Source organism: Mastigoproctus giganteus, chromosome 4 (assembly GCF_048544385.1).
Source record: "Mastigoproctus giganteus isolate SK-2022 chromosome 4, ASM4854438v1, whole genome shotgun sequence".
NCBI lineage: Eukaryota > Metazoa > Arthropoda > Arachnida > Uropygi > Thelyphonidae > Mastigoproctus > Mastigoproctus giganteus.
The window spans coordinates 1,227,567-1,251,272 of NC_143578.1; the positions used below are offsets into that span (position 1 = coordinate 1,227,567).

At 43.8% G+C, this 23,706-nt stretch overlaps 1 protein-coding gene across 1 annotated transcript in view; it reads right to left on the bottom strand.

Moving 5' to 3' along the window:
* Nucleotides 1–23,706, bottom strand: part of LOC150086328 (uncharacterized) — a 193,285-nt gene that overhangs the window by 116,732 nt on the left and 52,847 nt on the right. Inside the window, exon 2 of the mRNA XM_090372545.1 lies at nucleotides 10,471–11,874. Within this exon, the coding sequence (XP_090228671.1) occupies nucleotides 10,471–11,866 (1,396 nt within the window). The 5' untranslated portion in view covers nucleotides 11,867–11,874. The remainder of the gene's footprint in view (nucleotides 1–10,470; nucleotides 11,875–23,706) is intronic.

Consider the following 23,706-nt stretch of genomic DNA (forward strand, 5'->3'; position numbering starts at 1 on the left):
CTATAATGCCTCTTTCCTCACATCTATCAACAATTTCCAGGCTCTTCAAACCTTCTGCAATGCTGCCTTTAATTGAAGGAAATCGTTCAATGTTAATGCAAGCAATCAAACTGAAGACACTTCACAAACGGAAATGCAACCGTTCTACCGATGACGTCATGTACAAAATTTGGTTTTCAAGAACACGCAAAAGGTTTTAAGAAATGCTGCACTTCTCTGGCTCATCCTTTATCAAGACTCTGCAACTAAATATTTCCTCTGCTCAGTGATACCGTCATTAACCAGCGACTTCTGATACCACTCCAGATTAACAGAACAGATTTATTAGCATTAGTAGAAGCATTTGATGCAAGAAAGCAAGCTTATGCAGCATCAGCCAAAAAAAAAAAAAAAACCCACTTCCACTTCACCCCTCTGTTCGTTCAAAATACCTGTCCAGCTGAGCCTTAAACTTATTTAGGCTATCAACTTCCACCACAAGGGATGGAAGTCTGTTCCACCAACCAACCACCCGCTGGCTAAAGGCAAATTTCCGCACGTCTATCCTACATCTGTCTTTCCTCAGTTTGAATTTATGCCCTCTCAGGTGATTTTTCTGAGCTAGAGGAAGAATCCCATCAGCATTGAGCATGCTTAAACCATTCAAGGCTTTGTACACCTCTATCAGATCACCTCGCTGGTGCCTAGTCTCCAGACACTGTAATTTGCAAAACTTAAGCCTTTCTTCGTAAGAGCACCCCTTTGTTCCATTCACTAATCTTGTTGCCCTTCTATGTACTCGTTACAGCAGCTCTACATCCTTCTTGAAATGAGGCCTCCAGACCTGTATACAGTACTCTAGGTGTGGCCTGACCATTGCCTTATACAAGGGAATAATCACCTCCTTATCCCTGCTGGAAAAATTCCTGTATATCATTGACAATACTCCATGAGCTACTCTTGCAGCCCGTCTGCACTGCTCAGAGAACTTCATATCTGCCTGCACAATCACCCCCAAGTCCCTTTCATTCTCTACCACTGTCAGTGTAGTACCACACAGTTGATACGTTACTCTGTGGTTGCTTTTTACCATGTGTAGTACTTTACATTTGTCAATGTTAAACTTCATTTGCCACCTCTCAGCCCATCTGCTCAACCTTTCCAGATCCTGTTGCAGCAGCATAGTGTCAGTAGTGTCCTTGACAACCCTGCGAACCTTCGTATCGTCGGCAAACTTGGACATTAAGTTTGATATACCATCATCAATATCATTTATAAATACAGAAAACAATAATGGACCCAACACTGAGCCCTGAGGGACTCCACTAATAACGTTAGTCCACGATGAGCAGTGTCCATTGATTACCAGTCTCTGTCTTCTCCCCCTCAACCACCCCTTTATCCATAGCAGCAATTTGCCTCCAATGCCACACTGCTCCAATTTGTGCAGCAGTCTTCCATGTGCAACAGTATCAAAAGCCTTTCTAAGATCCAAGTATATAATATCAAAGGTATTCCCTGCATCCAGTTCTTTTGTGACTGCATCATAGTATCCAATCAAGTTGGTCAGGCAAGACTTCCCCTTAACAAAACCATGCTGTGTGTGAGCTATAACTGAAGTCTTGTCTAAATGATCCTGCAGTGCTTCTTTAACCAGTGCCTCCATTAATTTTCCTGGAACAGAAGTTAAGCTCACAGGTCTATAATTACTTGTGTCAGCCTTTGATCCCCCTTTGTGAATTGGGGTCACATTTGCACATTTCCAGTCTATGGGTACCTCCCCTGAGTCCAAGGAAGCTCTCATAATTATGGCTAATGGTTTGCTTACTTCCTTTGCTGCCTCCTTTAATATAATTGGATAGATCCCATCCACCCCGGGTGCCTTTCTTGTGTTTATCTTCAACAGTTTCTCCTCCACTTCACTCGCAGTTATTTCAAGATTCTGTAGCTTACTGCTAAAGTTGAATACACCTCTGGCATTCCCCTCGCTGAATAACTCCTCATGTGTGAATGTCGATGCAAAATATTCATTTAGTTTGTTAGCTACCTGAGCAGGATCATCAACAGTTGACCCATCAATATCAAGTGGACCAATCTGATTCATCCCCTTCCTTCTAGAGTTTACATAAGTAAAGAACTCTTTGCTGTTTTTCTTTGCATCCGTTGCCAAGGATTTCTCGTAATCTGCCTTCGCCTGCCTAACCTCCTTTGTAACTTGGTTGCATATCAACTTGTATCTATCATAGGCTTCTGTGTCATGTGTTAATTTTTAAGTATCCCATGCATTTTTCTTCTCTGCCATATGTCTCATTAGTTCATCTGACATCCATTTTGGCCTAAACCTTGAACAACATTTCTTAGTTGGTATGTAAAGCCTAGTAGCTTCCAAGATAAGTTCTTTGAATGCTTCCCATTTTGAATTTGCTGTTGGTAACATCATCAGTTGGTCCCACTGTATTGAATTTAAATACTGTCTCAGTCCATCGTAGTCGCCTTTATCGAAGCAATAACCCTTCCCTTTACCCCTAATGGTAGTTACCTCTTTAAGTAAATCCCACTTCAGCACACTGTGATCACTGCCACCTAGTGGTTCATTTATCTGCAGATTCTTAAGGCATGAAGAATCACTGCTGATAATCAAATCAAGAGTATTACTCCCTCTAGTTGCCTCCCTAACATGCTGATGTAGAAAACAATCATCCAATAAATCCACAAAAGCCCTGCTAGTGTGTGAGTAACCAGCCCCCAAATTCCAGTCAATATCTGGGAAATTAAAATCTCCCATTATAAGACTCTGTGATTTACTGGCCCACTCTATTTCCCTGTACAATATATTATTATACTCATCAGAGTCATTAGGCCTATAGCACACTCCTACTCTCAATTTTGATCTCCCAATGCTTATGTCACACCAAACTGACTCGACACTGCACTGTCCAGCGATGTCCACTGGCTTCACTTCCTTGGATTTTATGTATTTCTTAACTAATAGCATAACCCCTCCTCCCTTCCTATCCAGTCTATCCTTTCTGTAGACGTTGTACTCCCCAAATTGCAGTTCCGCATCCCTTATATCTGTGTGACACCACGTCTCTGATATCCCAACAATATCTGCCTTTGATGTTTTGAGCAATACCTCAAATTCATCAAATTTATTTACTAAACTCCTAGCATTGGTGTACACGCAAGTATATCTGCACCTGTTTCTATTCTTAGCTGCCCTAACACAACCCATGTGTTTACTTGTACCGCAATGACTTCCAGCAGTCTCTGAAATATCCTGAATCTTGTTTTTCAGGCTTCTGCTCATTCCAATAGAAGCAGTGCAAGAATCTCTTTCACCTCTGCCAGTGGCTACTGTTAATCCATTAGTCTTTGTCTCCCCCCAAGCTAGCAGTTTTCCGACCCACCTAACACTGTCTCGATAGCATCAGCAAATATTCTTGCACCCTTTCTATTTAAGTGTATCCCATCCCTGTAGAAGCAATCTCTCCTGTTAACAAGTACAGTCCAGGCTGAAAAAAATTCTACCCCTTGAGCCTTGCACAATCTTTCCAGGGCCGATGTCTACTGTAGAACTTGTTCCTGCCTTGCACATCTCGTTTTTGGATGACATTATTACTTCTGTTTGATTGTACATCTTTTCTGCTTGTGGACTACTTTGGGCAACGCTGCCTTAAGTTTGGTGTGACATAAGCATTGGGAGATCAAAACTGAGAGTAGGAGTGTGCTATAGGCCTAATGACTCTGATGAGTATAATAAGGAACTGTACAGGGAAATAGAGTGGGCCAGTAAATCAGAGTGTCTTATAATGGGAGATTTTAATTTCCCAGATATTGACTGGAGTTTGGGGGCTGGTCACTCACACAATAACAAGGTTTTTGTGAATTTATTGGATGGTTGTTTTCTACATCAGCATGTTCGGGAGGTAACTTCAGGGAGTAATACTCTTGATCTGATTATCACCAATGATTCTTCATGCATTAAGAATCTGCAGATAAATGAACCACTAGGTGGCAGTGATCACAGTGTGCTGAAGTGGGATTTACTCAAAGAGGTAACTACCATTAGGGGTAAAGGGAAGGGTTATTGCTTTCGTAAAGGCGACTACGATGGACTGAGACAGTATTTAAATTCTATACAGTGGGACCAACTGATGATGTTACCAACAGCAAATTCAAAATGGGAAGCATTCAAAGTACTTATCTTGGAAGCTACTAGGCTTTACATACCAACTAAGAAATATTAAGAAAAAGAAGAAGAAATCTTTATTGTATACAAAATGCATATGCCCTACACAAAACCCTTCACGGCTGGAAGCCAGGGGTTTACAGTAAAGGTTAATACAAGGTAAAAGTCTAATATAAAGGTTATAAAGGCTAATACACTGCAATAAACAAGGATGAGATAGGAGAAAAAATAATCTTATTACTAATTATACAAGTGTAATGAAATGAAAGCAAATGGAAAATTTACATATGACACAACAGCATGTTATCATGCTAATTTATCCTCCAGGGAGCAGTCCTCTTACAGTGTTGGAGTCATCTGAGCAGGCGCAGAAAGTTGGAGCAATGTAGTGAGGGATCCATGGGAGTGATGGACAGGTCCATCACTCCCATGGATTCCTCACTATTGTTCAAGGTTTAGGCCAAAATGGATGACAGATGAACTAATGAGACATGTGGCACAGAAGAAAAATGCATGGGATACTTACAAATTAACACATGACACAGAAGCCTATGATAGATACAAGTTGATATGCAACCAAGTTACAAAGGAGGTTAGGCAGGTGAAGGCAGATTACGAGAGATCCTTGGCAAGGGATGCGAAGAAAAACAGCAAAGAGTTCTTTACTTATGTAAACTCTAGAAAGAACGCGATGAATCAGATTGGTCCACTTGATATTGATGGGTCAACTGTTGATGACCCTGCTCAGGTAGCTAACAAACTAAATGAATATTTTGCATCGACATTCACACATGAGGAGTTATTCAGCAAGGGGAATGTCAGAGGTGTATTCAACTCTAGCAGTAAGGTACAGAATCTTGAAATAACTGGGAGTAAAGTGGAGGAGAAACTGTTGAAGATAAACACAAGAAAGGCACCCGGGGTGGATGGGATCTATCCAGTTATATTAAAAGAGGCAGCAGAGGAAGTAAGCAAATCCTTAGCCATAATTATGAGAGCGTCCTTGGACTCAGGGGAGGTACCCATAGACTGGAAATGTGCAAATGTGACCCCAATTCACAAAGGAGGATCAAAGGCTGACACAAGTAATTATAGACCTGTGAGCTTAACTTCTGTTCCAGGAAAATTAATGGAGGCACTGGTTAAAGAAGCACTGCAGGATCATTTAGACAAGACTTCAGTTATAGCTCGGACACAGCATGGTTTTGTTAAGGGGAAGTCTTGCCTGACCAACTTGACTGGATACTATGATGCAGTCACAAAAGAACTGGATGCAGGGAATACCTTTGATATTATATACTTGGATCTTAGAAAGGCTTTTGATACTGTTGCACATGGAAGACTGCTGCACAAATTGGAGCAGTGTGGCATTGGAGGCAAATTGCTGCTATGGATAAAGTGGTGGTTGAGGGGCAGAAGACAGATAGTGGTAATTAACGGACACTGCTCATCGTGGACTAATATTATTAGTGGAGTCCCCGAGGGTTCAGATTTGGGTTCATTGTCGTTTTCTGTATTTATAAATGATATTGATGATGGTATATCAAGCTTAATGGCCAAGTTTGCAGACGATAGAAAAGTTGGCAGGGTTGTCAAGGACACTACTGACACTATGCTGCTGCAACAGGATCTGGAAAGATTGAGCAGATGGGCTGAGAGGTGGCAAATGAAGTTTAACATTACATTTGTCAAAGTACTACACATGGGAAACAGCAAGCCCAGAACAATGTGTCAACTCTGTGGTACTACACTGACAGTGGTAGAGAATGAAAGGGACTTGGGGGTGGTGGGGCAGGCAGATATGAAGTTCTCTGAGCAGTGCAGACGAGCTGCAAGAGTAGCTCATGGTGTATTGTCAATGATATATAGGAATTTTTCTAGCAGGGATAAGGAGGTGATTATTCCATTGTATAAGGCAATGGTCAGACCACACCTAGAGTACTGTATACAGGCCTGGAGGCCTCATTTCAGGAAGGATGTAGAGCTGCTGGAACGAGTACAGAGAAGGGCAACAAGATTAGTGAATGGAACAAAGGGGTTCTCTTACGAAGAAAGGCTTAAGTTTTGCAAATTACAGTGTCTGGAGACTAGGTACCAGCGGGGTGATCTGATAGAGGTGTATAAAGCCTTGAATGGTTTAAGCATGCTCAATGCTGATGGGATTCTTCCTCTAGCTCAGAAAAATCACCTGAGAGGGCATAAACTCAAACTGAGGAAAGTCAGATGTAGGATAGACGTGCGGAAATTTGCCTTTAGCCAGCGGGTGGTTGTTTAGTGGAACAGACTTCCATCCCTTGTGGTGGAGGTTGATAGCCTAAATAAGTTTAAGGCTCAGCTGGACAGGTATTTTGAACGAACAGAGGGGTGAAGTGGAAGTGGGGGTGTTTTTTTTTTTTTTTTTTTTTTGGCTGATGCTGCATAAGCTTGCTTTCTTGCATCAAATGCCTCTACTAATGCTAATGCGGTGGGCAAAGACGTGGATAAAGTGTTTTTTTACTTTATGCTATTTTTTTCATTTCTTCGTGTGTCCTTCTCCTGGAAGTGAGTGTGTGTGCGCGCGCGCTGTTGCCGGCACGGAGGTTCTTTTGAATGGTTCCCAACTATTTGGACATTCAGTGCGCGGCTATTGCGGTTGGCCATGGTACATGCGTAGTGTGGTGTAGATGGACACTGGGTAGGCTTTCCAGATAATCGCCTGCCTGGTCACAAAACGGCCAGAAACAATTAAACACACACACACACACACACACATACACACTGCACGAACATAACGTTACACACATTTCTGGCCTTCTTCAGTGTTCTGTAACCATCAGAGTGTACAAAAGCGGAGTTGAACTTTCGTTCAAATGCCGTCCTACATAAGGTGCTATACATGTCTACATATGGCTCTTTCCTCGTGTTCTGACCACATAACCAAAAAGAGAGACTAAACACGAATATTGGGTAACCACCAGAACACTGGTCGAACAATACATCAACCAGGATCGAAGCGAGAATGGTTAAGTCAACAAAATCAACCGTTCCACACAGCAATCAACAAACGAAGAATATCAATCCTAGATTCTTCCAATTTAATTAACTGTTCCATCCAAAACGTCAAAAGCCTCATCAGCAAACTAAATAAACCACTGTCCCTGTTCCTGATGGAAGAATGATGTTTCTATAACAGAAATCTGGTAAGCCACCTTGATAACCTAAACTAGCCCCCCAAATATTTTTCTCTTAAACTCCTGGTTGTGGTTGGAGTCATATCGGCAAGTATAAATATAATAAGAAGACTAATTTAATAATTTATATAATAATATTTAGCATTTAACAACCATTCGCAATTAATTAAACCAACTTAACAATTAATTCATTAACCACATATTCTGTGTTTTTGCATTTCCAGATTTTGTAAATAAGTTCATGTAAACATGCTTGTAAATACTATAATGTAACCACACCCTCTAGCCACGTGCTGTCTATGGGTGTCTCGAAAGAGAAATAAACAGATAATAATAATAATAATAATATTGTATATTGTCTACAAATTGTGCGTGTTCAGTGGTCGAATTTCTGTTCTGCTGAACGGAAACCACAATACCCTCGCCTGAGACCGACTAACTCAGCCACGATGTGAAAAAGACCCATAAAAATTCCTCCCGTCATCGATGGGACTAGAATTCGGATCTTTACCACCGGGTGTGGGGAGGAAGGCGTTTCTATTAACGAGGGTTTAAACTCCAAAAGGGAACAACCTAACAAACAACTTTCAAGACCGATTCCGGTCTAATCTGATAAATACACCAAAATTCGTGTCGTGTAACGTCTTTCCCCAGATCACACCGAGCAATCAAAAGTATAATTTGACCTCCCAAATCTCAAATTATTTCACCGTGATCACAGGTATTATAGTGGATCAACTATTCCACAGGCCTTACGACATCTCCTTGATCACCTCATCTTTCAAATTCTACTCTGATCACAACCCATTTGAAAATCTCCCTACAGGAAAATCATAATGCAGAAGCCGCCAAAACTGACCACCAATCAGAGAGAAAATTGGTCTTCTCCACGAAATTCCTGAAACTAGAAATCACCTTCAAATGACTGAGAATTCAAGTGGTAGCATGTATACCTTGAAGTATTAGATCATCTAGTAGAAAAACTTTATGAAATAGCCAAAGAGGGAGTTGCAAAAGAAGTTCGAATAAGTCAAGAACATTCCAATGAGAAAATAGAATGAAAACAAACCTTCCGCCAAAAACAGACAGCCTACCGGATGTTAGGTGATGTGCCTTCAAGAAGGCAAGAGCTCTTCTCTTAAGACAAAGGTCAACTTGCAAACAAGTAGCCCCTAAAACTGAAACGGTCCAAAAGATTCCAAAAGCAGATCACATTGAAAGAATAAACACAAAGGACTGACCTTTTAATCTGGCTGACTAACTGCATAAATAAATCTGTTCCACGTTTCAGTCTTCCGTTAAAATCCCTAATTCTAATCCCCAGCACCGCCCTCAGCAATCTGATTGAAATCAAGAAGTTAACACCAAAAACACTTGTGGACCAGACAAGTTTCCTCTCTTTATAGTCAAAATCCAGTGCAAACACCATAGACCTCTTGTTCCAAATTTTTATTTTTGAATCAAATCTTAGATAATGGGAAGAACCCAAAAATCTGGAACACTTATGTCAGTCCAGTCGGAAGGAGAAGAATCACAAAGGACTGAAAAATTTCCGACCAACTAATATCAGATGTGGGTTCCTTCTTGAACAAAATATTTCTGGGAAAGCGATTCATCCCTCCATTCCAGGCCACCGTTTCAACCACAGTGGCCCCTTATCTCCTACTAATACCAACCTCGTGGACATCTTAACCAGAAAGTTCCCAACAACAGGACACAACTTGATGTAATTCTTCGATATCAAAAGAGCATGTGACAAAACAGAATCTTCATTCTCAAGAATTACTTGTCCATTACAGCTAATAACCCTTCTAATTAAATGAATCACGCATCCTAGACATCTGACATCACAGCCACCTAAGAGCATGTGCTACTAATACGGGAGTTCCAGGAGGGAGAGTCCTAGCTTCAACCCGGTTCGCTGCAGCTCTAGAGCCCTTCCGGACATCCCAAATAGGCTTCGTCATACGCTGATGTCATATTTGCAAAAATCAAGTCCTCAGCGCACTCTGCGGGCAAATAAAACATCCGTCACCTTGAACAACACCTGGCTTCAATCGGACTACAGAAAACCGAAATTAAAATGACCCCGAATTTTATTACAAGCATTCCAAACACTTGTAATTCAAAGATACAAACCCTTTCAATTTACAATCATCACATTTGCCTCTCGAAGTGACCCGAGGGCGCTCTCCCACCAGAGTGTATCGAAAGCGCCCTCAAAATCGATAAAAACAACCATCGTGTATTTCTTGTCTGTAGTTTTACGCGGATTCACGAAATCTGTGATGGCATCTTCAGTGGAGGATGCCTCTCTTAAAGCCGAATTGTGAATTAAAAATCGTATTACTTGTAGCCAAAACCTTCTGCATCGTAAGCGCTAATAATCTCTCAAAGCTTTCCTAAAAGGGACATAGGGCGTATCTTTAATAACGCAATCTTCTAAAAATTTAGAAGGGTCCCTCTAATAGACATTTGTTGAAAACATCGAACAATATACGTGGAAAATGTTGGTGAAATCTTTTGATTGCCGCATTTTCAACTAAGTCCATTCCAGGACATTTTGGATGGAACAGCGGTAGAACCACCGCTACCAAGAATACGGGATTAAGATTCAAGTGCGAGCGGCGCAAACAGGTGGAAGAGCCACTGGAGTGCCACGGGGGACCACGCCAAATTGCGACAACAAATTTCACAGTGGGTGATAAAGTGAAGGAAGAAACGAAGTTGTTTGGGACGAGATCAATTGTGACACGTCTTTTTGGCACGTTCTTGCTTACAGGGCATGGTAGCTTGAACTCCAACCTTCTTTGGGGCTGAGGAATCAGTAGGCCATGTCCTATATCAGTGGTTTTCAACCTTTTTTTAATAACGGTACCCCTACTCGATGTAATAAATTTTCTGTCTGTTGGATCCGATTCTCTCTCTCTCTCTCGTAGGACTAAATACTTCGGTCGTCCAAATTGAGGTCGCGTGTATGCGCACATCCGACCTCGGGAGTCAAAGGTTAACGCGCCACGCGTTACAGATAACTCGCATCTCGCCATTCACTGCCGAGAAATTGGCGCCTGCGCAATGGAACATTTAAAATTGACAGAAGAAAGGCGCTCCTCGTGTGGTCTCACTTACCGACGTTGGCCAAGGGCGCCCTCCAGTAGAGAACGGCTCGCAGCACGCAGTTCCAGAAGGTGGCAGAAGATGGCGCCACGTAGTCGTTGCTGATGAGCACCGGGTACTTCCTGGTGACCAGGTGGACGAAGGTCCTCGTCAACGGGGGCGGCAGAACCCTCGGGAGGGAGCGAGCGACCAGCCGGCTGGCGTTGTACCTGTCGCGATGACTTCTCGCTGCCGCTAGATGGCGCTTCAGCAGCGCCAGTCGGGACAACGAGTCCGCCTTCCAGAGCGGCAAGCTGACGGTGAGGCACCCGAGGGGCTTCTCCGCACACAGCAAGGTCGAGTCCGGGTACACGGGGAGCACGGAGAGGACGTCGTCGGGGATGAAACCCTCCATCATGATGAAGTACTGGCGGAGGGCACCGGCGATGCACGACAGCAGCACGTCGTTCGTGGTCATCCCCACCTTGTCCCGGATCCGCTCCACCAGCTCGGCGGGCACGGGTTCGGACCACGCAAGCGCGTGCGAGCCGCCGTCGGCGTCCGTTGGACTGCGTCGGGACGCGGACGACCACGGGAAGGTCTCTCTCAGGAGCACCAGGGGGATGGCCAGGGCGGCTCTGATGGAGTCGGCGAAGCCGCACAGATGAGAAGACGCGGGCTCGGAGGTCGAAGGTTGCGTCTGGAGGTCGGTGCTGGTGCACGCGAACATCTCGTCGAGGAAGAAGTGGTCGTCGAGCAGGTGGTGGTAGCGGACGACGAAGGCGTGCGACCACACGGCGGAGAAGCTCTTCTTCAGGGGAACGACTGTCACCTGCCACGGGGGGTATTCGCCGGGCAGGCCGAGCCCACAGATGTGGCTCACGTATTTGTGCAAATTCTCGTCGGATATTTCCTGGCCGCGCCACCTGCCGGTCGTCACGCGCACTTGGTCCGCCACAGAGAAGCGTTCGCAGCGTTTCCACACGTAGCAGCCGTACCTAGAGGTCAGGATCCGCCGCAAATGGCACGAACGACTCTCCACGAACTCCTCGACCCTGCTTCGGATGTCGTCAATGTCGGGACAGCCGTCAACGAGCAGCATGACCGTGACGATGCCGTGGTGGCGCCACGTGCTCACCGCCGACCTCATGGACGAGTGCCACGCCACGCGGAGGCCTTCTTCGGGATGTCGGTAGGCGAGCAGACGCTGGGCCGCCGCCTTGTAGGCGACCGTGGACACGAAGAGGAGTCCCACGACGGGAGCCAGCAGCACCGCGGCGCAGTAGGCGACCACCCCCTGCAGAACGAACTTCAGCCCACTCTTTTCAGTCAGGTCGGTGAGGGTGACCGCCGCCCGCATGGCGATGGAGTACAACCACGGGGAGTCCCGCTGCGGAGTGCGCATCTTCTTCGCCCGACGGTACTTCATGGCGGGATCTGCAAGTGGAAAAAGAAAAAACAAAAATCAATTTTAAAAAGTGGTCACGTGGTGGCGCGCAATGGATTCGTTTGAAACGGAAATTTACGTCGAGGGATTTTTGTTGCGCGCATTTGGTTTTATTACTTTTAATGTTCTTTCCCTCCGATTATACCCCCAATTGCAACGCTCATAATGCTACCGTGTGTGGACTTCAAGGAAAAAATTAAGAGCCAGCTTGTCATTTGGGCAGCCTTTCTGGACCCAAATAAATGCTTATTTGCTGCCAGCTGTATCCCGTGGGATTGTCTACTCAAATGCGATGCCTTCTTTGCAACAACTCTCGCAACCAGTTGGATCAACTCTATTACAGAATTTGCGGCTTCCAACGTAGTAAGGATGTCATCAAGATCGAAAACCTGGTGGAACACTAGCCTTACTGCATTTTTAAACTACAGAAAATGTAAACTGTCTAATGACACACAAGAGAGAATTAACTACTCGAGGACCAGAGCAATATTCAATAGGGAAAAATGTAGAGCAATCAACCGCTACATGAAAGACACACTTGGCAGGGTGAAAGCTACCTCGTTGCACTCATAAAAGTCACACAAATCAGGGGCTTGACAAAGAAGCGTGGATGGACCACATCAGCAGTTCCCCCAGCATATATCATGAGTCCCAAGTCAGGGAGTTTGAGTGGGATCAATTAGTCGACAATGAGATAGAGTCAGTTCCTATCACCAAAGAAGCACTAATACAGAGTATTAACTCCCTCAGGCTAACTAACACAGCTGGAGTTGATGGAGTCCCCCACTTCATGGTAAAGTGTCTCAGCCCTTACCTAATTGAACCACTCCAAGCAATTTATAGCTCTATCCTTGCTTGCCGAGTTTTCCCTGAGAACTGGAATAAGTACGCTGTAATTCCAATGCCGAAAATTACAAAGCCTAACCTTGTGGAGCACTATAGGCCAATATCTACTGCATCTACCCTGTTAAAAGTACTGGAGAAAGCTCTTTTGTCAAAGTTGTCGAATCAGATACTGGCTGGACAGCCTCAACAAATTCATTATTCAATAACTGCAAGATCAACAATTACTAACCTCCTCACAGTTCAAGCCGCGATACTAAATGCTTTCCAAGCCAGAAAGGAAATTGCAATAATTTATGCCGATATAAAAGCAGCCTTCGACAGTCTGGATGTACATCCCTTACTTCATCTGCTCCAACACGCCTTCCAAATAAAAGGAAGTTTGCTGAAATTCATACAGGTCCTACTTGCTTGTCGGTCCATTTATTACCATACAGACAGTCAGATACTCCAAACAGTAACTCCATGCAGGAGCTCCACAGCGTGCAGTCTTATCTGGACTCCTCTTTACCGCCATGATTATCCCGTTCTGCAAGGGCAGGGATGATGTATGCACTTATGCAGACGATATTAAGATCCTAACACCCATCCAACCGTCCATGAACAATAGGGCATTGTGTGACCAGATTAATTATAAGCTTCTGAACTTATTCGTGTACTTAGACAAATTTGGCTTGGCCCTAAATCCACTGAAGACTGTAATCATGGTGTACGCGCTCAAAAAATTTCCTACGCTCGTACACCGAAACTTAATGGCAAATCTATCCCAGTTGTTGAGACGCATAGAGATCTCGGAGTAACATTTGATACGAAACTTACGTTCAAGTCTCATATTGACCCGATGGTAAAGAAAATGAACTACTTACGTTGGGCAACAAAACAGCACCTCTTGCACGTGAAACAGACTGCAACAACCGCACGATATTTAAGAACCACGGTGTATTCGGTCATTTTGTATGGCGCCGAATTGTGGGCGTCAGCCACCCCCACCCACATTAGGAGAATATATGCGAGTGAATTCTGGCTGCTGAAGTAGACAAACCATAAGCACCACCTCCCTCAACAGTTAAGGACCACGCAGCTCTCTGAACAGCTTAAACTGCAGCGTTTACCAGACATCATTGCCTGGAAACTATTCATAACCACAGTCAAAATGATGACTGGCAGGCACGATATCACCACCACGCTTCTGGCAGCTTTGTGAGTGGCACATCCCGCCATCTGCATTAAGAGGTACAAAATCCTTGAGAATGAAGACCAACAGACTGAAGATGGGTTTATACCCGCCAGTGCGTTGGAATCAATTCAGTTCCTAACACGTATAGGAATTGACCTAGTAAGGACCCTCACAGAAGATTCGAAATATAGGAAACAAACCGCAGTGTGGTTCGCTGAGGCTACTGTTGTGTTGCCGAGTAGTTGTCTGAATTTCTGTCAACAACTGCGTGTACTTATTTCAACGAGTGTACATCTCGCACAAGTTGATCAGAGAGAGAGAGAAAATCTTTATTGTATAGTAAAGATACAATAATGTGCCCGTCACAGCCAGGAGGCCAGGGGCTTGACAATGATATGTGATGTTCAGATGAACTTTTGTATTACAATTGCCAGGACTGTACACAGAAATGTAGTGATGAGTAACGCAGTTTGTATTTCATCACCTTTCCTGTATATTTTAGACATTCTTTTATTCACATTTTATGGTAATCCCCTGGCATTTTCTGCCGTGAAGAGAATTTGTCACTTACCAATGTACACCTATATTTTAATTTTGGTAGGACAAATAAAGATTTATTTATTTATTCCTCGTTTGCAGTTCCCCGAGTGGGAGGAAGTTGAATGAAAATAGAGGAAGCGGAAGTTATTACGCAACTCGATGCCACTTCACAAAGGAATAAGGAGGTCTGTCTGAACTTGTGCGGTACCGGTGGCACTCTACGCATCGGAAATCTGGTCCTCTGCCCCTCCGACCTACCTGCTTGGGGACTGAGTATTACCTTCTGTGATCCCTCAATAGGGCATCCCCTTACTATCTCTAAGGGTATACTACATTCGCTGCATGGAATGATCCCTCGGAAAGAAATCATCACCACTCGCAACATAATTGCCCTCTCCAAACTCATTTCGGGTACACTCGATGTTCCCAACCTCGATGGCATTTTATCGTTCAAAGTGCCCACGAAGAACACCAGAATAACTGACACTTCAATTTGTCTTCCACTTTCGTCTCAATTATCACAAACTCATTTAGGTCCTCGTTAGAGTTCCATAAAAGCTTCTAGCCTCACCCTCCATATATAATTCGTCATGCGTGGATGTATGTGCGCAATACTCATTCAATTTGTCAGCTAACTCAGCAGGATCATCAACAACCGAACCACCAACATCAAGTAGATCAATCTGATTCATCCCCTTCCTTCCAGAGATTACATAAGTAAAGAAGCCTTTTTTTCTTTGCAACCTTTGCCAAAGATTTCTCGTAATCAGCCATCGTTTGCCTAATCTCATGTGTGTTGTCAGCAACTTTATTATTATTATTATCCGTTTATTTCCATAAGGAATCCACCCCGGGACGGCAAAGTGCCAGGAGGGTGCTAAGTACATATCAGGGTACGAGATACTCTTCCGGGCAGTGGGTTACATATACTGAACACGTAGTCTCGTCCCGAAATATTATATACACATTTTATGTTTAATATATACGGTATTTACACATTAATGATTCTGTACATACATTATACAACTGATATATTTACAATTCACTAATAATTCCATCTATAAATTACATATTTACATAACTGTTACAGAAGGTATATTTTTACAGTCAACAAATTATTATTTGTTGCATTGTTGATGATCCTTTGCATTTAGCAAAGGATCATCAACAATCAAACCGTCGAATTCAAGTGACCAATCCGATTCATCCCCCTCCTATTTTTTTTTTTTATCAGTTTATTAATGAAACACCCCCGTACAGAAGTTATCTAGGAGGGTGGCTCATAAATACATCGAACATAACTTATTAGACAGAACACACTTCCATAAATTGAATAAATAAGAATAAGTACAGTCATTTTTCACCTCAACTGAACGTCAGTCATTCTGCTGAAGGGAATATCACCACAGTCCTATAAGTGTCTTTTTAAGCCACTATTAAAGCGTTCATTACAGTTTTTATGAGTTCTTGGGCTTTTCAAGTCTCTTGCTGTCAAACTCCTCTTTCTCGAAATGCATTCTTCTTTCAATTTGTAGCGTAGTAAACAAGTTTTCTCCTGGCAGTACTGTTCAAGTCAATTTTGAAATCTCTAAAGAGCTCCAGAGTATTGGCAGGAAACATCAGCCTTAATCCCTCCATGTGATGTAGGGATTAAGATGTAGAGCGCTTCGGAGATTATGGGGGGGGGGGAGTAGAGCCGGGTCTAAGGGCTTGGCTGGACCACAAGATTATCAATTTCAGGGGCATCTAAACTCCCAGTCAGAAGTTGTGCAAGAGTGTTAATGTTAAGCCTGGTGACCCTCTGTATCCATGGAATTACGTTTAAGTTTGTATACAGTACGGATTTTGAAATTGTGAAGGGCTTCTCGTCAATCCTATTCAACCGCAGGAGCACCCAGCGTTCCACGCTGAGAAACTTCCTAATATAGGTGTTTGGGACAGAAGACTAAATAATTGAGACATGAAGAGAAACAGGAACGATACATCTTTCGATGTATTGGGTCAGTAGATGTTGATTCCGAATCCCAGTTATCTCCTGTCTTATAGCCCAAATAGCAGCGAAAGTTTTTGTTCTGAAAGTGCCTTTTAAAGATAAGGCCCTCATCCCACGTCAATCCAAGGTCATTGTAGGTGCAGACTTCCTTCATCTGGGCTCCATTTATAGATAACTCAGTTCTATTCTTTATCTTCTTATTTGTTATTGTGAGTTGTGATGACTTGTCAGAGTTTAGCCATAAACCTATTTTGCCTAAGTATAAATGCACTTCATGAAGTTGAGCGCTGACGTGGGAATTGACCACAAGGGCGAGTTCGATAGAGACAACAGAACAGTTAAAGTCATCGGCGTATGAAATAAAACTACGATTCTGCGATAGAAAAGGTTCCAGGGCGATGGCGAAAAGCAAGGCTGATAAAACACCTCCCCGAGGGATGCCCCAAGTGAGGGTGTATTCTGCACGGAATTCTTGATATTGTACGATTAGGTGCCTTGGCTTGAAAATGGTCTCGATAATCTGTATTAGTTTGCCCTCAATTCGGAAGTAAACTGACAAAATATTTTCAAGGACAGATAAGGAAACATTTATCGAAATCTCCCATAATGTCAAGAACACGATATCAATTTGGGCCTTTTCATTTAAAGCTTGTACTCTGAAGAGTCTCCAACAAATTAGTAATAGTGGATCTTCTTTGTACTATGGTATGGAGGTGGGGTTGCCTGTGCGCTGCGCAAAACACTGTTGGATTAAAGCAGGGAGGATCGCTTTTTGAAAGAGCGTTAAAAGAGAACAACTGATGGATATAGGTCGGAAGTCTGAAGAGGCTTTTGGGTTCTTCTTTTTGGCACCGGCCTCAAAGTAGTGATTCCATCTGCGGGGGAGAACTCAGTCTTTGAGGATGTTTTGAAATAGTGCAGCAACACAACAATGGAGACGCTGCATATTTTTTAAAATAAAAATTGTGAACCCGTCGGTGCCGATCGCAGATTTGGTAGGCAAAGAATTAATGGCATTGATGAGATCTTCTCTAGAAATAGCGACGTTGGATAATGCATTCCCTCTAACCCTGCCACTCCGAACAATATAATGCGCCCTGTCGTTCTGTACATTTCGAGCTTGACGTTCAACTGGCAGCCTTTCGAAGCTCTCCTTAGCCCACTGTCTGAATGCGGTTTCCTCCATTTCGAATTTAGTAGCCTCTTTGCTCACGATTCGTTTTGAATGTCGTAGTTTTGTGAGAACCTCTTCGTAGCGTGCATGCTGTTTCTTTTTCAAGGAAATGAATCTTTTTGCTTATAGTCAGTACGGTCTTCGTTGAATCCGGAATTTCTCCATTTCTTGTACGCCTTGCTTGCTACAAATGCCTGTTTTAAATACTCGTTGAAAGTTTTGTCTGTGATCCTTACCTCTTTTGAGGCACCCAGGCAATAAGCAAGAAATAAGAGCACCCAGGCAATATGAAGAGATCTATTACAATCAAGACAGTAGCCTCATCTAGCGGTTTGTTGTACAGATCAATCCACTCGTAGGTTTTTAGATGTTCTACAATAATTTCAGATTTAATAAACTTCAGGCAGTATATTTTCTTGGTCTGTCGAGTTTGCACATCGCTATGTTGCTCACCTACACAAGTGGGTGGGGAAATTTCACAACATATTGGGCAGTGATCTGACTTGAATTTAGTTTGAGGGGTAACGATTTTTTTTTTTTTATATTAGTGATATTATGGTATAATAAATCCAAATGCTGCTGTCCCCTAGTCGGAAGCGTACCCAGTAGGATCAGTCCTAAGGTTTAGAGGCTCGCATCAAAGTGTTCTTTGGCACGATCGTGTCTTGGGTTAGGCATATTAAAATCTCCAGTTACAATCGCAGGAACAGGAATATCAGTGACATCATTCGCTATTATCCAAACTAGAAGCTCAGTCCGAGTGTCAGCACTGTGCTCTGGTGGAAGATAAATAAGGCAGAGTTGAATCTTTTGAGCAAAGTTTTCAGACTGACTTGGTTTAATTCTTGTAGGACGAAGACTTTCATGATAAAGGACTGCAGCTCCTCCACCCTGCTTATCTTTTCTGCTGTTCCCAATAAATCTGTAACTGGAGGATTGTACCAGCAGATCCAGTTGCTTGTTATGATTTACCCAAGCCTCCATTATACAAATAGAGTCGTATTCTTCAAGGTGTAGGAAGGTCTGAATGTGTACAGTTTGTTAGCAACACTTCTAATGTTCTGAATAAAAATGCAAGTGGCTTTTGGCTCTCTGCAGAAGGGGCATTCTCTTTCTTTAGTTGCTATTTATGTTGATGCGTTCTGTTTGATCTCAGTACGTGTGGTGTTCTCTTTCCGAGATCTTTTAAACAATGCATCTAGTGGCCAGTTGTATTCAAGGATCAGATTCAGGTCATCGGGGGCAGATTCAGGTCATCGGGGGAGCAAGAAAGCAAAATGACGAATAAGAAGGGTGCCTCGCTTTTAACTGTGTGGACCCCTGTATCTTCGAGAAAACATGGCCTTTATGTCATTTGCTTGTATATTCGGGGCAAGCCTGGCAACGAACTTTCTCTCGGGTTGTTATGGCTGTAATATTGAACCTCCTTACCAAGCTACCATCTTCTGAGAGCTTTACATGCGCCGTATCTGCCTTAAGCGCGTAGTTCGAGGATTGCGTAGTCAGAGTTATTATTCCGAAACTGGTTATTTTTGTGAACATTTAAATTGAAAGCTGCTCGAAGGTTGGTAGCCTTTGACAGTCCCTGATTCTGGGCACTCCAACGAGTCTTCTAGACAGTAGTTTCCTGGTATTCTCGTTTATGTTTGCTGTAATTTCCGCATAAGTAGGCCTGACACAATTTTCAGGGCACACCTTATCAGCCTCACATACAAATCTGTTTGTTTCTCGGAATCTGATATGGATCTACCCCAAGTAGGTCTCGTGAGGGGTCCCCCTCAGACCAGGTCCTGCATCTGGAGATGCCCAATTACAAGTACGAAATGGCCTTGTTCATTGATTTTGAGGGGACCTTCGACAACGTATGATGGGAAACCGTCCTGGAACGCCTCAGATCGGCAGAATGCCCTCAATCTCTATTGGCTAATCCGAAGCTACTTTTCAGAACGATCGATCATCGTAAAATCTAAATACCAACAGATTCACACGCCTGTTTACCGGGGGTGTCCACAGGGATCGGTTCTGCGACCCCTGGTCTGGAATATGGTGCTTCAAAACTGGCTACACAAATCATTTGAACATACTAAAGTCAAATCATCGGCATTTGCCGATGATTTGACTGTCATCATCTCAGGTCATTCAAGATCAGTCCTTGAACTGAGAGCGCAGAAAGTCCTTGATAGCCTCACCTCCTGGGTGGCAACCAAAAAAACTTCAGATTAATCCCACTAAAACAAGGATGATTTTCAAAAGCAAACTTGACATAAGAAGGCTCCCCAGGTCAAAATGAATGGTATTCAGTTATCCCTGATCGTGCGGGCCAGGGTCTTGGCGTAATCATTGACCACAGGATATCATTCCTACCTGACTTACAACACCTTCGTGAAAAAACCAGGAAGTTTACAGCCTCCATCATTAGAATTAAGAAATGAGTGGGGTCTGTTCAGGAGGACCCTGCTCCTCTACTATAAAGTGGTATTCCTTCCCATAGTCTCATTCGCGGCCGAAGCTTGATTCCACAGAGCGGTAATCGTCAAAATGAAGCAAAAACTGAACTCAATCCAGAGGGCAATGCTACTAGCAACACATGGCATCTGCCGAACGGTGTCCACTGCGGCAATTCAGGTTATTGCAGGCACACTCTATAATACTGACCTCTGTTTCTCGATCAAAAGAAAACATCTTCTCCACGAATGTGCCTGGTACAAAGACATTAGGAGTGAGCTGCGAAATGAAGTCCCATCCGTCAGCATTAATCGAGTTGACCAACTTGTTCCGACCCCACATCACTTGTCTGCACTCCAGGCTTTTGCAGCTGTTGTCTTTGCCAGAAGGAAAAATTTGCTTACAACTAATGCGGTAGTCTCATAACCTCACACATCCTTCAGAAATCAACCTGTTGACCTCTTCAGGCATATTGTTATTCTATTTTTTTTTATATTTATTTTTTTCTTTTCCTCGCCTCTTTTTTTTTTTCTTCCTTCTTTTCTTTTTCCCTCCCTCTTTCTTTTCTTTCTCTCAAAACCTGCACCACAGGTGATTGTTTTTTTTTTTTTTTGCTAATGTCCCTCTGTAATGGACCCCCCTCCCCCCCAGAGGATCCTGGCCCACCTTTTGACAACATCAGGTGAGTCAGTCTCTTTTGAGACGGTACGTGTTTTCTTGGGACTGGCCCACCTTCTCGTGGTGTGGACGAGTACCCAGAATCATCTGTCCAGGTGACTGATGCTTCTGGGTAATCAAGAGGCCAGAACAGAACACACACAAACCTACGTCACATACTCACTTGGCCCATTTGTAGTGATACTGTTATTTACAGAGACACGAGGCAGAGTTGAATTGACGTTCCAGGTGCTGCCCTTTATATGTCCACATGTTGCATAATGCTGGGGTATAGGGGAGAGACGGGTCCTGTGGTAAAGGTAGCTGGAGATACTTGGGTAGTATGTAGCTTTGGATCTTTGGTGAATCGGGCTGTTGGTCGGGATTATCTGTCTTAGGTGGTTGCTCAATGACTCCTCTCGTTTCTCTATTCCGCTGAGAGTAATTGAAAGAAGGGATGTTTAATGGCGCATATTTTTGTCTACGTCGCACTTCTCGTTCAGCATTGATAGCCGGGAATAGAGCACGAGCAGCTTCTCCGCATCCATTCAGTTTAGCGCCATCGCCTTCACAACCATGATCAGAGGGTCGAGGCGCTCGCGACCTTGTTTGGTAGGCTGGCTTACCTCATAGCATCGCACTATTCTTCGGCTCAGCCACCTGGTCTCTCCGTGGGCAAATTTCCTCTTATTTCTTCTTATTTTTAAGCATATTCTTCGGAGTTGTTGGTTGATGACGAGAAGGGTGGACAAAGCATTGAAGAATTGTAGGAAATTTTTCTTCAAGATTACGCGCGTGTTCCTCAGCCTGTATGGCAACAGATTTAAGAAACTCCGGAAATACTTCGTCCGCTGCGCTTTTAAGCATATTCTTTGGGTCAGTGGGGCATGCAGTGTGCGCGTGATCAGATATAGCCTCAGCTGATCTGACTGTGTACAGGCGGGGAGATTTGCGTGTAGACACTTTTCGGGATGCGTGTCGAACCAAGGACGTTTAGAATATCAGTGTCAGGTACAACTCCTGAATTCATAAGGTTCTCATTTCCATCCACGATACAGTCCTTTGTTTGTTGGTGGCCACCATTTTCATTTCCATCACATTTCTTGTCTCGTCAGTTATTTTCAAAAAGATTACATAATTCGTTGTTTCCCAACTCACTGCGTTGTACATCAGCAGCGGGGGAGGGGGGGTGTTTGGCATAACAGCTCCTTAGATGTATCGCGCTCCTCCGTGGACGCGTATCCATCGCACTGCTGGGGGGAATCGGGCTTCTTATTGGAGGTTCTCGTAGACCCTGTTACCTTACTATTCGGGTAACTTTCACCAGGAACCCTTTCCTCTTGTTCAGAGATGGGCTCGAGTCTCCTGAGCATTCTCTGAGCGTATTCTGTGGTTTGACTCGTTACATTTAAGGGTTTCATCTGCAGAAGTATTTCGGAGGTCACATGTGCCAGGAGATACTGCGACATGTTCTGGACTGTTCCGGCAGCTTCGGGTCACAACAACGAAGGATTGCAAGTTTCGGTTCGAGACGGATTACACACCAAGACTGCCCAGCGTTCTGTTTTCTTAGAAGAGTTGTCAAGAAATCTCCTCTGTTATCAGTTGATACTTATTGTCTGAACTAAGTGTCGCATTCCCAGTGGGAAAGGGGATTTACCCTTCGGAGGAAAGTGAAGGTCAAGCGGGACAAGTACGGTGAATGTTTTAGGTTCGCACATCAACCCCTCGGGCAATTATTCCCAAGCACTTCAGTACTAAGCAGGGTTCTCGTGGTGAAGAGATGCGTGCTTCCGAATGGCAAATTTAGAAACAAATGTGGATGTGAAAAGTTATTTTATTTCTTGGTGTTTTAGGTGGACATCTGCAGGCACTTGTTAAGGGACCAAGGGGATTTCTCGGTTCTTTCAGTATGCAAGTTGTGTAGCTAGGAGGAAGAGATCACACTAAAGATCGGAACAAAGACCTTCACGCGCCACATAACTGCCGGTGTACCTCAAGGGGGGGGGGTCCTGTCTGGCATTCTCTTCTCAGCAATCATGGTGCCATTTGTGACCAATAAGTGCAATTGGATCACATATGCTGACGATGTCAAGCTCCTTACTAAAATATCGCCATCCAACTCGGCAGTCGAAATCACTCAGCAAATCACTGGCAAACTGCAGGACATGGCTGACTACCTCAATACTTTCAACCTCCAAATCAACCCCCTAAAATCAGCACAAATAACTTACTCTCTAAAGGGCAGCCCAACAACGTAGGAGCCTGTGCTTAACGGCTCCTCAGTTCCAAGTGTTCAAACACACAAAGATCTGGGGGTCGTTTTCGACTCCAAACTATCTTTCAACGATCACATAAACCTCATACAGTCGAGGCTGAATTCACTACGCTGGGTCGCCAAACAACAGCTGCTCCACACCACCGACCCACAACTGGTAAAAAGATACATCGTATCAATCCTTTACCCGACAATACTGTATGCTTCAGAGATATGGGCATCGGCCGCCGAATCCAACATTAAAAGAATATTCTCTGCCGAATTCTGGCTTCTAAAATGGGCCAACAGCAAACTCCACCTTCCCCCAGCTCTCAGATCAACGCAGTTAGCAGGAGCTCTTCAACTACGCAGGCTCCGGGTCCTACATCGGAGAAAGAAGGCTGCTGTTCACCATCAAGATGGCCACCGGTAAAATTACAGAGCCGAACTTCTGGGATCACTGCTCTTGGCGCAATTCTCCCCCTGATCTCCGGTCTTCAGCACAGCTGCTAGCAAACCGTAACCGGCTAGTACTAACCGACAGATTCCCGCCAAAGCAAATGCTGCCCTCACTGCAAGCCATCGACGGGGACCTCCAAGAAGTGGTCAATAATAAAAAATACAGGAAGGGTATCCTCGTCGAACTGAAAATGTAAAACTGTGCTTTGTTAATAATCTGATTTATCTTTTTTTCTCATGTGTATCTCTTTTGTAAATATGTTTTGTTAACCCCTGG